At 45.1% G+C, this 14,018-nt stretch overlaps 1 protein-coding gene across 1 annotated transcript; it reads right to left on the reverse strand.

Moving 5' to 3' along the window:
* Window positions 1–1,003: 1,003 nt before the first annotated feature.
* On the reverse strand, window positions 1,004–9,826 carry LOC141726719 (uncharacterized). The gene is made up of 19 exons (XM_074531716.1): window positions 9,281–9,826; window positions 9,080–9,153; window positions 8,863–8,994; window positions 8,681–8,760; window positions 8,248–8,362; window positions 7,953–8,042; window positions 5,983–6,087; window positions 5,716–5,884; window positions 5,521–5,612; window positions 4,963–5,112; window positions 4,500–4,648; window positions 4,252–4,393; window positions 4,030–4,167; window positions 3,687–3,863; window positions 2,907–3,062; window positions 2,701–2,802; window positions 2,433–2,535; window positions 2,219–2,278; window positions 1,004–1,773 (listed from the first exon to the last, which is right to left on the reverse strand). The coding sequence occupies exons 1-19, from the start codon at window positions 9,390–9,392 to the stop codon at window positions 1,634–1,636; spliced, it is 2,286 nt and encodes a 761-aa protein (XP_074387817.1). The 5' UTR covers window positions 9,393–9,826; the 3' UTR covers window positions 1,004–1,633.
* Between the last annotated feature and the right edge of the window lie 4,192 nt (window positions 9,827–14,018).

Here is a 14,018-nt window from a genome sequence, read left to right on the forward strand (position 1 = left end):
CTTTTCACTCAAGTTTACTGTCCTTTTCGCCTTCCAATTCTCATTTTTCCCCTCAGATTTCCTGCCCTTTGGCCCCTCGTGACCCCCCACCCCATTTTGTCCCCTCACATTTCCTGCTCTTTTCTCCCCTCACGTTTCCTTCCTTCATTCCTTCACATTTTCCACCCCTTTCTCCCTCACATTTCCTACCTTTTCTCCCCTTCTGTTTCCTATCTTTCCTTCCTTTCATTTCCCTCCTTTTCACTCCAGTTTACTTTCCTTTTTGAATTCCATTTCCCACCTTTTTTTCCCCTCATGTTTTCACCCCCTTTTTCTCCCCCTTTTTCCCCTCATGTTTCTCACAATTTCTCCTCTTCTGTTTCATGCCTTTTCTTCCTCTCATTTCCAAAGTTTATTGTCCTTTTTGCCTTCAATTTCCCCCCTTTTCTCCCCTCACATTTCCCGCCCTTTTCTCCCCTCAAGTTCCCCCCCACCTTTTCCCCTCACATTTTCTTCCATTTTCTCCCCCTGATGTTTCCTGCCCTTTTTGCCCCTCATGTTTCCCACCATTTCTCCCCTTCTGTTTCATATCTTTTCTTTCTCTCATTTCCCATCCTTTTCACTAAAGTTTAACCTCCTTTTCACCTTTGTTTTCCAGCCTTTTTCTCCCCTCACGTTCCCCACCATTTTGTCCCTCACATTTCCCACCCTTTCCTTCTCACTTTTCCCACCCATAATTCTCACTTTTTCCCCCACCAAGTTCCTCTGCACCTTTATGGTGCACTCATTATCAATTCTGCAGTCAATTTAAGTAAGCTCGGTATTTCATTTAAAAAGATTATATATATATCAAACTACTACATATAATAGAACAACAACGTTTATTAGATTAATAACATAGTATATGTTCCTAATGTCTATATTCCTAATGTCTATATTCCTAATGTCTGTATTCCTAATGTCTATATTCCTAATGTTTCTATTTTCGTAAAACTCGTAATATCTATTAATAATATATATATGTTACTAGTATATTGATGTTAGTAACATATATAATCTATCTATCTTGTTTACTTATCTAAATTGTCTATCTAAACTAATAATAGATGTAGGGGGTTCAGAGTGGTCTGTGGCTGGGCTTGGATCTAACCACACCAACTCCTCCCCGAGGATTTCAGAGATCTAGAGATTCCAGAATCCGAGGATTCTTCTCTGTGGCCTGCAGCATTTTCAGAATATTTCAGATATTTCAGGTTCTGTGACACCAGCAGATGCGTCGGGGTCATGTGGCCACACCAGCTCTTCTTGCCTTCCTGCCCAAAGATGAACTTGGCTGAGGCCATCCAGAGGCATAAATCAGCTTTTTGTGTCTTGAGCGCCTTGAAAAGATGTTCCAGCAGCTTCCTCAGGACTAGAATCTGGATCTCTGCCCTCACTTTGACCGGTCGTGGCTGTGCCTTTGAGAGGGACCTTCAAACGCCAGGGCATTCTTCGCTTGATGAGGACGATGACGACGACGATGACGATGACGACGACGACGATGACGACGACGACGATGACGATGATGACGATGATGACAACGACGACGACGATGATGATGATGATTCCAGCAGGTGTTGGAGTCTGTGCCCTGGCAAGGAAGGTCCCTCTCTGCTCAACGGCACCAGCGGCACAGCCCGCGCAGGGACAATCCCGATTTGCGCCGATCCTTCAGAGCGGTGAGGATCAGGCCGGTCTGAGCTGCCAATGCAGCGATGGAGGGATCCTTCTCTCGTGTTTCCATTAATCCAAGTTCTACAACAAAAATGGAGCCCAGATGAGGCCTTGTGGAAGCGTTTCCCTCCCTATTCTCCCCTCACATTTCCTGCCCTCAGTTTTTCTACCCTTTTCTCCCCTCACCTTTCCCTTTTCTCCCTCACATTTCCTGCCTTTTCCCCCTCATGTTTCTCTCCCTTTTCTCCCTCACATTCCTGCCTTTTCTCCCCTCATGTTTCCCTCCCTTTTCTCCCTCACATTCCTGCCTTTTTTTCCCTCACTTTTCCCTCCCTTTTCTCCCCTCATGTTCCCTACCATTTTCTCCCCTCACCTTTCCTGCCCTTTTCTCCCCTCATGTTTCTCTCCCTCTTTTTCCCCTCACGTTTCCCGCCATTTTCTCCCCTCACATTTCCCACCCTTTTATCCCCTCACATTTCCCTTTATTCCCCTCATAATAATCCCCCAAGGCTCCCCACTCACTCACCGGTGAGAAGCGCATCCATGGTCGCCTCATTCCGCCCTGCCAGGCGTCGTGCAGCCAGCCCTGGGCACAAAGCTCCATCAGCCCCTGCTCCTCACCAACATGGCCGCCCTGCCCTCCCCTCAGCAGCCCGGGGGTGGAACAAGGCAAGATGGCCGCCAAAGCCACCTGTGATGGCAGGGAGGGCACAAAAGGGATCCTGGGGACTGGGACTCACCTAAGAATCTGAGGGCCGCCTCTCGCATCGAGGCCTGAGGGCTCAGCAGATAGGGCTGGCTCTCCAGCACATATTGTTCAGCCCTGCTGCTATCCTTAGCCAGCTGGAGAGAGGACAAAGGTGTGAGCATTCCTTAGAGCAGCCCCATGGCTCAGAGCCCTCCCTCATCCCAGGGCCATGGAGGAGGCTCCAGGCTTTGGGCCCACATGCAGAGCTCACATCCCTCACATCCCTCACATCCCTCTCCCAGCCTGGGGCTCATCCTCACCAGGAACTCGCTCATCTTCCATATCTCCTCTTTCTGAGCCAGCTCCTTGAATTCTTTCCACTTGAAGAGCTCAGCTATAGCCACGACGGCTTCCTTGGAGGCCTGGGGGACAAAAGCAGTGAGGTGACACCAGGGCCTGTGGAAGGAACCCAAGCCACAATGGCCAGGACCCCTGAGGAGTGTCAGCCATGCTCAGACATCGGTACCTTGGCCACGCTGGGGGCCTCATCACTGATGTGAAGAACAAGCTGGACCATGACCTTCCAGGAGTTTCTCTTCATGGCTTCCTTGTCCTTCCATGTGGTTTTGCCCAGCAGCTCCTTGAAGAGGGAGATGGAGTGCTCCCGCAGACACTCCTCTCTCTGGTTAGGGAGGAGGAAAGGTGAGCTTCACACACAATGGCTCCCTGCCCGCAGCCAGGAGGGGCTGAACTGAGGTTTCCCACCCTTTTACTCCCCTTAAATTTTCTTCCTTTCTCTCCTTCCTCATGTTTCCCATCCTTTTCCCCCTCATGTTTCCCTTTTCCCCTCACCTTTCCCATTCTTTTCTCCCCTCATGCTTTCCACCCTTCCCCCCCTCAGTTTTCCTGCCCTTTTTTCTCCCCTCATGTTCCCCGCCATTTTCTTCCCTCACGTTTCCCTCCCTGTTCCCCCTCACGTTTCTCCCCCTTTTTCTCCTCCCACATCTCCTGCCTTTGTCTCCTCTCATATTTCTTTCCCTTTTCTCCCCTCACTTTTCCCGCCATTTTCTCCCTTCACCTTTCCTGCCCTTTTTCTCCTCACATTCCCACCTTTCCCCCTCACGTTTTCTGCCCTTTCTCCCCTCACATTCCCCACTATTTTGAGACCAGACTCAATGCTCCAGGCTCCTACAAAAGCCCAGCTGGGCTGCAAGGCCCAGAATCCATCCCAGGAGAGCCCAGAGAAGCAGGACCTGCTTCCAGTGCTGCTCCCAGGGCCCCTCTGTGGTGTCAGACTCAGCCTTACCGCATCAAACAGTTTCCAGAGTCTCTCCACGGCCTTCAGAGCCATGCTGCTGGCCTCTTTCTTCTTCAGCTGCCCCAGAACATTGCGGAAGGTGTCCAGAGCCATCACTGAAATGTCCCAGGACCAATTTCCCAGGAATTTCAGCATCTCGGGCAGGAGGCTTTTCATTTTCTTGGCCTGTGTACAAGAGAGTTTCCATTCTGTGAGAATTTCAGCACTCAAAACAGCCAGCAGGCCACATCATGGCAGGCAGGGCGTTCAGAGCACCATCCCCAAGCCACCATCTTCTCTGAGACCTCAGAGTCCAGGTGCCACATTCTGCCCCTGATAGATGCCTGCTCACCATATCGTCGCTCTCTGACAGAGTCTCCAGAGCCCTGAGGACCAGAGGGACCATTTCCTTCTTTGGAGACTTCACAAGTCTCATGTTCTTGTAGAGTGGCCTCACTCTTTTCTCCAGCACATCACCATAGGTCAGCATCTGGAAAAAAAGAAGCAGAGAGTTGGCAGGGCTCCCCTGGCACGGCTGAGGGCAAGGCCACGTGGGCTTTCCCTGAGGACTCACAGCTAAGAAAGTGAGGCACGACTTCTGCTGCCCAGTCAGGATGTCATCCTGCCAGTCCTGGACTTGGACTTGCAGCTCCTTCACAACCTTCTCCAGAGTTTCGCGTACGGAGAACATGGCCTTCCACAGGCTGACATTGTCACTGCAAGGCAGAGCGCTGTCACCATGGCTGCGCAGCCTGGGCTTGGGTCTGGCAGCCATAACCTCCCCACAGGAAAAAAGCCCTCCAGGTGGGTCAGGGCCAGTACCTGAAAATTGGTGTGGCCTCCAGAGCTGTGGTGACGACCTTGTCAGTCCACTTATCGGCCATGAAGATAACAAGGGAGTGAAAGTTGTTAGCAGTGGCGGTGTTTTGCTCGTTGTAGCACTGAAAGATGTGTCTCACCACCTTTGGCACCTGCAGGGAACACAGGTTAGGGTGCTGCTGCTGCTGCATCTTGGGCAGCCCTGCCCATCCCTTTAAGGAAATTCAGATAAAATAAACCACCACACCAGGCACAGATGGCAAAAAGGTGTTAATTCCAGATCTGACCAGAGGTTTGGAATCAGCACCCTGGGCAAAATACCAGGGAAAAGCACAAACAGCAACAACAGCAAGAGCAGGTGAGGCAGATCTTGCTAAGCTGCCTCAAGGTGGCTTCAGGAGGGGAATGGAGGCAGGAACCTGGCAGGGCTCAAAGACAAAGCAATCCCACACCACAGGCCACTTACATCCATCAGCCACATCTCAGGGGTATTCATGACCTCCTCCAGAAATGCCACAGGCCCATCCTTGTTCTTGATGTTGAAGCGTCCCAAAATCTCAATGGCCTCAAGGACGACTCCCATCCTCTCATCCGGCCCAAAGTATCTCCCAAAGGCCTGGGGCAGGAAGGAAGGGAGCAGAGGTCAGTGCCAGCCAGTGCCATTTTATCCCCTCACATTTCCCCCACTTTTCTCCCCTTACATTCCTATCCTTTAATCCCCTTTTCCCACCCTTCCCCCCCCTCACGCTTCCCTCCATTTTCTCCCCTCACGCTTCCCTCCATTTTCTCCCCTCACATTTCCCACCCTTTTTCTCCCCTCACGTTTCCCGCTCTTTTCTCCCCTCACATTTCCCGCTCTTTTCTCCCCTCACATTTCCCGCCCTTTCCTCCTATTTTTACCCACAATTCCTCACAATTCTCATTTCACCAGGGACGTCCCCATTGATTCCGTGCCCTTTTTCACACACAAATCTCCCTGCTGATACCACAGGTGAGAGTCCCACAAGGTGGGATGGCTCCATACCTCAACTTTCCAGGCGTTGGATGCATTCACCCAGGAGGTGATCTCAGGTTCCCAATCTTCTGGGGGCTGGACATAACTCTCTGGATTGTCACCTAAAAAGAAGTGATGGTGGCACCCACACCAAGAACAAGGGGCCATCACAAGGCCAAGGAGGAGGTTTAAGTGGGGAATGCAGCCCACCACAGCTTATCTTACTTTTCTGCTCAGAGAGGAACGCCATCAGGGTGCTGAGAATCTCCACCACCGTTGACATGCTTTCATTTGGCTTGAACAGCATGAAAACCAGATTGCCCAGCAGCTTGCCCAGGACTGGGATCTGGATCTGGGCTCTGGGAGCCTCTTCCTCATCCTCATCTTCATCATCCTGAGGAAGAGGAGCAGAAGGGTTGAGGTGAGGTCTGAGGGCAGTTCTGGGGCTGTGGCTGTGCCAGGACACAGGGATGGGGGGTGAGCAGTCCATACCTCCTTGGGGGCAGTGTCAGTCAGCATATGGCAGAGTGCCTTAATCCTGTCCATGGCTCTCTCCTGCACTTCTGCCCTGTCAGACAGCAGGTATTCCAGCAGAACCTGCAAACACAGCAAATGCAGGTGAGAAGAAAAAGAAAAAGTTCTTCCTCCCTTGAGAAAGAACTTTTGCTGATAAGCTGTTAAATATCAGTGCATGACTGATAAGAACTGTAACATCCCATTGGGAGATGCTCCGCCCAGAGGGAGGAGCCAAGTATTTATAATCCAGTTTATCAATCCATTTATAATCCAATTTATAATTTTTATAATCTAAAACAGCAGCACGGCTTTCTCCACTGGATTCCCCAGAAAAATCTGCAGCTGCTTCTTCTTCCAATAGATCTTCAGAAGAAGAACACTGTAATTCTGCAGAATACTGTAATTATGTTTCCTTTTCTACAAGAAAACAAAACCCTGCTCCAACAGAACCACACCTGACACTTCAGGTAGACTGCAATCACAATTCCAATTAGATTGCTGCCAACATAAAGTGTCAGGTTGAGTTCTGACTTTGTTGTCTCTGTTGTTCTAGAGACCTGCATTGTTTATTTTATCCTTTTTTATTTATTTATTTCAGAGCCCCTTAATTTAAAATTCATAGAAATTCAGAAAAGTAAAGGAAGTTTGCATTCTCCATATCAGGAGAAGTTTAGCAGACCCCTGTCTTTCCAAACCAAGACACAAGCAACTTAATTAAAAATTCAAAATTTAAATTAATTTAAAATTATTTTAAAATAATTTAATTTAAATTAAATTAAATTAAATCCCTTTAATTTAAAATTTATAGCAATTCATAAAAGGAAAGAAGGTTTGCATTCTCCATTTCAGGAGACGCTTAGCAGGCTCCTGTCTTTCCAAACCAAGACACATGCAACTTAATTGAAAATTTAAAATTTTAACTAATTAATTAATAACTAAATTATTTAATAATAAATAAATAAAATTGATATTAATTTTATATATAATATAAATAAAATATAATGTATAATATATATTATAATATATTATATTATTATAATTTATATTATATAATAATTATATAAATAGATAATGTTATATATTATAATATTATATATTATATATTATTATATATTATATTTATGTATAATATACATTTATATATAATATAATATAATATAATATAATATAATATAATATAATATAATATAATATAATATAATATAATATATAAGTATGTATATTTAAATATATAAATATAAAATATATATTTAATTTCATTTAAAATTTATAGCAATTCAGAAAAGTAAAGTTTACATTCTCCATTTCAGGAGAAGCTTAGAAGACTCCTGTCTTTCTAAACCAAGACACAAGCAATTTAATTAAAACTTTAAAATTTAAATTAATTAATTAATAAATAAATTATTTAATAACAAGAAGTAAGTTTTATATTATTTTATAACTTTTAATGTTTAAGTTATAAATTAATATTAATTTATATATATTATATAAATTTTATATAAAAGATAATCTATATTATATTATATAAATATATAAAATATATAATATATAATATATATGATAATTATTATAACCATTAATAATAATTAATAATTAATAATTAATAATAATTAAAAATAATAATAATTAAAAATAATTATTAATAATTAATTGTTAATAATAATTGTTAATAACAATAATAAATAATTAATAATAATTAACAACCTAATTAAAATTCAAAATTTAAAGTAATTTAAAATAAATTTAAAATTAATTTCAAATTGATATTAAATTAAATTAAATTAAATTAAATTAAATTAAATTAAATTTAATTTAATTTAATTTAATTTAATTTAATTTAATTTAATTTAATCCCCTTAATTTAAAATTTTTAGCAATTCAAAAAAGTAAAGCCTCCAGCAAATCCTGCAGGGAGGCTCCTTCCCCCTTCCCCCCTCAGTGCTGACCTCCAGGATGTCCTGCATCATCTCGCTGCGCTTGGCGCCAGGAGTGTTGAGCATCATCACCTGCAGCATGGTGTCCATGGTGAGCAGGGCCTGCAAGGGGGGCACAGAGCAACGGTCACGATTCCGCTGTCCCTCACAGCACCAGGACTCTGATCTGACCCCAAAATGGGAGGAAATGACACGGGAACGGGCAGTGCTGGAACCCAGCAAGGGATGAGGAAATGAGGGTGGAAAGCTGAGACTGAATCTGCAGCCCAGTAGGCCTGGAAGCTTCTCAAGTGCTCCCAAAACTCACCCGAGTGCAGAGGTTTTCTTGCTCCTCCGGCATTTCCGCGCTTGGACGAAGGAAAAAGACGCTGTTGAAGCAGAGTCTTAAAACCTTTTTGATGTCCAGCAGTGCCCCGATGGTGCTGCCAAGAGAGAGAGGCCTGGATGGAGCAGCACCTCAAGGTCTCCTGCAGCACCACTAAAGGTGCTGCGTTTTTCAATTCCCATTGAAAAATGGGAATTGTGAGGGGAAAAAAGAGTGGGGAAAGTGAGAGGAAAAAAGGAGGGAAGGGAAGGGAAGGGAAGGGAAGGGAAGGGAAGGGAAGGGAAGGGAAGGGAAGGGAAGGGAAGGGAAGGGAAGGGAAGGGAAGGGAAGGGAAGGGAAGGGAAGGGAAGGGAAGGGAAGGGAAGGGAAGGGAAGGGAAGGGAAGGGAAAGGCCTGAAGGCCTTTGGGCCTTTACCTCAGTCCAGCAAAGGCAAGCATGGCAAGGCGCCGCAGGCGATTGCGAATCTCATCCTTGGGCTCCAGGTTCAGCATGGTCTGCAGAGCACAGCTGGGTTGGAACATGGCAGCTGCCAGCACCCAGTGCCACCAGAGCCATGCCCTGCCCTCACAGGGTAACGAGGGTCCCTGCCCCCTCACCTCAATCAAGTCCACCAGGTTGTATTTATTGGAGAACTCAGCCAGGTCCTCAGAGAAAACATGGACAATGGATTCTCTGCACAGGTTGGAGATGTTGTGCAGGAACTCCTCCTTCTGCTCCTCCTCCTGGAACTGGGGGGACAGTGACAACGGATCAGCATGAGGACACCTAGGGCCTTGAGAGAGCAGAGCCAACCACCATCAAACATGGATATACCTTGCTAGGATCGGTGGCAAAATCATAGATGAACTCCACGGAGTGGCGAGCATAAGTAGGAATCCAGCAATCATCTAACAAAGAGGGAGAGAAGGGAGAAATTCAGGGAGTGCTGTGACAGCAGAGAGGAAGCAGCCGAAAATGGCTTCCGTTTGCTGTTAGGCCCCAGCCCTGCCCAATCCCTAAGGGCCCCTCACTCACTGAGTTGCTCCACCCTGGTCATCTCGATTGGCTCCGCTTCATATTTCCTCTTTTTAGGAACACAAGGCTTCTCCCAGCTCACGATGGGCAGGCTTGGAGAAGTCGCTTCCATTCTTCAGAAGAAGGGAGTTCTTCAGAGAATGGGATGTTAAGTGTAGTTGAGTGAAAATCGTATTAATTTAAAGGCAAGAGGTGAGCTGTGCTCGCAGGTTTGTCACCCAGCTGGGCACTTGCGTCCGCTCTGGTCGATGTCCAGGTGGACACTGAGGGTTGGGAGTTGCTGTCCCACCAACAGCTCCTCCGTGGAACACGGGAGGTGTCGCCTAGCGTCCATTGTGACACCCCCAGTGTTCCAAACTGAACGTTCCACCTGTGGATCCCTCTTACATAACCTGTTACATAACGAACAATTTCTTATATATTATACATAGAATAAATTTCTTTTATATTATATACAGAAATGTATATATTATATACATTTCTGTATATATTATATACAGAAATGCATATATTATATACAGAATCTTTTATATTATATACAGAATCTACAGAATCATTTTATTTATAGAGAATAACTTATTAAAAAGCAGCAATGAAACAAAGAAAGAGTCCTGAGCTGCCAAAACTTATGGATAGTAAAAAAGATCAAGGGCTGTGAGGGTGATGGACATGGAGACAGCCAGGAGTGGAAAACTTGAGGGGAAATGCTGATTTTGAGGGGGAAATATGAAAGGGAGAAAAAGGCAGGAGCAAAAAGGTGGGAAAGGTGAGAGGAAAAAATGTTGGGAAATATGAGGGGGAGAAAATGGTGGGAAGTGTGAAGGGAGAAAAGAGCAGGAAACGTGAGGGGAGGAAGGGATGGGAAACATGAGGGAAAAAGGGCAGGAAACATGAGGTAAAAAAAATGGGAAATGTAAGGGGGAAAATTATAGGAAAAGTGAGGGGAAAAAATGATAGGAAAAGTGAGGGGAGAAAAGAGTGGGAGACATGAGGACGGAAAGGGAGAGAAACATGAGGGGGGGAAAAGGCAGAAAATGTGAGGAGGTAAAAAATGGGAAATGTGGGGGAAAATAGGGTGGGAAAAGTGAGAGGAAAAAATGATGGGAAACGTAAGGGGAGAAAAGAGCAGGAAACATGAGGGGAGAAAATGGCAAAAAACTTGAGGGGAGAAAAGGCAGAAAATGTGAGGAAAATAAAGGGAAATGTGAGGAGAAATAGGGTGGGAAAAGTGAGAGAAAAAATGTCAGGAAATGAGAGGGGAAAAAATGTCAGGAAATGAGAGGGGAGAAAAGGGTGGGAAACTTGAGGGGAGAAAACAGTGGGAAATGTGAGGTAAAAAATGGAAAACGTGAGAGAAAAAAAGGTGGGAAACATGAGAGAAAAAATGATGGGAATTGTGAGGGGAGAAAGGAGTGGGAGACATGAGGGGGGAAAGGGTGAGAAACATGAGGGGGGAAAAAGGCAGAAAATGTGAGGAGGTAAAAAATGGGAAATGTGGGGGAAAATAGGGTGGGAAAAGTGAGAGGAAAAATGGTAGGAAAGGTGAGAGGAAAAAATGGAAATGTGAACGGAGAAAAGAGCAGGAAATGTGAGGAGAGAAATGGGCAGGAAATGTGAGGGGAGAAAAGGGTGGGAAATGTGAGGGGAGAAAAGAGTGAGAGACAGGAAGAGAAAAAAAGGCAGAAAATGTAAGGCAAAAAATGAGAAATGTGAGGGATAAAAGGGTGGGAAAAGTGAGAGGAAAAATATTAGGAAACATGAAAGGAGAAAAGGGCAGGAAAAGTGAGGGGAGAAAAGAGTGGGAGACATGAGGGGGGAAAGGGTGAGAAACATGAGGGGGGAAAAAGGCAGAAAATGTGAGGTAAAAAGGGGGAAATGTGGGGGAAAACGGGGTGGGAAAAATGAGAGGAAAAATGGTAGGAAAGGTGAGAGGAAAAAATGTGAGGAAATGAGAGAGAAGAAAAGAGCAGTAAACATGAGGGGAGAAAAGGGCGGGAAATGTGAGGGGAGAAAAGGAAAGGAAATGTGAGAGAGGGAAGAGTGGGACATGTGAGGGGAGAAATGCATGAAATATGAAGGGAAAAAAGGTGGAAAATATGAGGTAAAAAAATGAAAATGTAAGAGAAAAAAGGGTGGGAAACGAGAGGAAAAAATGGTGGGAAATGTGAGGGGAATAAAGTGAGGGAAACGTGAGGGGAGAAGGCTGTGAAATGTGAGGGGAAAAAAGTGAGGGAAACCTGAGGGGAGAAGGCTGTGAAATGTGAGGGGAAAAAAGGCAGAAAATGTGAGGAGGTAAAAATTGGGAAATGGGGGGGGGGGGGGAATAGGGTGGGAAAAGTGAGAGGAAATTGTTAGGAAAGGTGAGAGGAAAAAATGGTGGGAAATGTGAACGCAGAAAAGAGCAGGAAATTTGAGGAGAGAAATGGGCAGGAAATGTGAGGGGAGAAAAGGGTGGGAAATGTGAGGGGAGAAAAGAGTGAGAGACATGAAGAAAAAAAAAGGCAGAAAATGTAAGGCAAAAAATGAGAATTGTGAGGGATAAAAGGGTGGGAAATGTGAGAGAAAAATGTTAGGAACCGTGAGGGGAGAAAAGGGCAGGAAAATGTGAGGGGAGAAAAGAGTGGGAGACATGAGGGGGGAAAGGGTGAGAAACATGAGGGGGGAAAAAGGCAGAAAATGTGAGGTAAAAAATGGGAAATGTGGGGGGAAATAGGGTGGGAAAAGTGAGAGGAAATATGGTAGGAAAGATGAGTGGAAAAAATGTCAGGAAATGAGAGGGTAGAAAAGAGCAGGAAACCTGAGGGGAGAAAAGGGCGGGAAATGTGAGGGGAGAAAAGGAAAGGAAATGTGAGGGAGGGAAGAGTGGGACACGTGAGGGGAGAAGTGCATGAAATATGATGAGAAAAAAGGTGGAAAATATGAGGTAAAAAATTGAAAATGTAAGAGAAAAAAAGGGTGGGAAACGCAAGGAAAAAATGGTGGGAAATGTGAGGGGAGTAAAGTGAGGGAAACGTGAGGGAAGGAAAAAGTATGAAACATGAGGGAGGAAAAGGCAGAAAATATGAGGTAAAAATGGGAAATGTGGGGGAAAATAGGGCGGGAAAAGTGAGAGGAAATATGGCGGGAAAGGTGAGAGGAAAAAATGTCAGGGAATGAGAGGGAAGAAAAGAGCAGTAAACATGAGGGGAGAAAAGGGCGGGAAATGTGAGGAGAGAAAAGGAAAGGAAATGTGAGGGAGGGAAGAGTGGGAGACGTGAGGGGAGAAATGCATGAAATATGATGGGAAAAAAAGGTGGAAAATATCAGGTAAAAAAATGAAAATGTAAGAGAAAAAAGGGTGGGGAACAAGAGGAAAAAGTGGTGGGAAATGTGAGGGGAGAAAAGTGAGGGAAACGTGAGGGGAGAAGGCCGTGAAATGTGAGGGGAAAAAAAGGCAGAAAATGTGAGGAGGTAAAAAATGGGAAATGTGGGGGAAATAGGGTGGGAAAAGTGAGAGGAAAAATGGTAGAAAAGGTGAGGGGGAGAAAAGGGTGGGAAATGTGAGGGGAGAAAAAGGCAGGAAAAGTGAGATTTCAAATGGGAAACTAGAGGGGAAAATGAGTGGGAAAAGTGAGTAGAAAAAATGTCAGGAAACGTGAGGGGAGAAAAGGATGGGAAATGTGAGGGGACGAAAGGGCAGGAAGTGTGAGAGGGAAAAGGGCAGAAAATGTGATTGGTAAAGTGCAAAATATCAGGCGAAAACGGCGGGAAACGTGAGGGGACAAAAGAGTAGGAGATGTGAGGGGGGGAAGGGAGAAAAAAATGAGAAAAAAGTCAGGAGATGTGAGGGGAGAAAAGGGAGGGAAACGTGAGGGAGAAAATGGGGGAAAATGTGAGGGAGAAAATGGGGGGAAATGTGAGGGGGAAATGGGGGAAAATGTGAGGGAGAAAATGGGGAAAATGTGAGGGGGAAATGGGGGAAATGTGAGGGAGAAAATGGGGGAAAATGTGAGGGGGAAATGGGAAGCATGAGGGGGAAAAGGGAAGGAAATGTGAGGGGGCAAAGGGAGGGAAATGTGAGGGCAGGAAAGGAGGGAAAGGCCTGATAAGCCAACCCCTGATAAACCAGCCCCTTGATAAACCAACCTCCTGATAAGCCAGCCCCTTGATAAGCCAACCCCCTTGTTATGTTTGCCCAATTATCCCATCGTAAGAAAAAACCCAACAATATTTGAGACAGCGGCAATTTTTAATCGAATCGTTTAAAAAATATACATTGACAGTATAATTTGATTAAAAATAAGGGATAATTTGGTTCCAAAAGCAGCGCATAAGCGAAAGATAACCGCGGGGTACGGAGTGCAGGGCTCTGGACCCTTTGCCACCTCACGTACAAGCTTGCCAAAGTCGCTGACGAAGGCCTCTCCTCTTCCTCTTCGTCCTTTAATTCACCTTTGGGTTACACATGCACATCAAGCCGGTACAAGGGAAGCAAAAACTAACATATTACTGCATTTGAGCATCAAAGCAAGAAATCTCTATTATATCTATAAATCTCTAAAGAATAGAGATTATTTAAATCTCTATTGTAGCTGGCGTTTTCTTGGGACCCAACCAGATTTTTCCCTTTTTTCTGTTGATTTTTGGTAACTGTTATCTCTTGATTTTTCCTGCTGTCCTTGGACATCTGCAGGGAAGGGGGGGTGGAGCCCCTCCTCTCCCTTTCTTTTTGGCATTTCAACTTTTAAACTGTTTTATT

Source organism: Zonotrichia albicollis, chromosome 38 (assembly GCF_047830755.1).
Source record: "Zonotrichia albicollis isolate bZonAlb1 chromosome 38, bZonAlb1.hap1, whole genome shotgun sequence".
Classification (NCBI taxonomy): domain Eukaryota; kingdom Metazoa; phylum Chordata; class Aves; order Passeriformes; family Passerellidae; genus Zonotrichia; species Zonotrichia albicollis.

Bases quoted from the DNA above. Each gene is read 5' to 3' on its own strand.
- LOC141726719 (XM_074531716.1), bottom strand. From the start codon at position 9,392: ATGGAAGCGACTTCTCCAAGCCTGCCCATCGTGAGCTGGGAGAAGCCT. The intron at 5,113-5,520 runs GTATGGAGCCAT...TTCCTGCCCCAG, and splicing joins CCAACGCCTGGAAAGTTGAG to GCCTTTGGGAGATACTTTGG. The intron at 4,649-4,962 runs GTAAGTGGCCTG...TGTTCCCTGCAG, and splicing joins CTGAGATGTGGCTGATGGAT to GTGCCAAAGGTGGTGAGACA.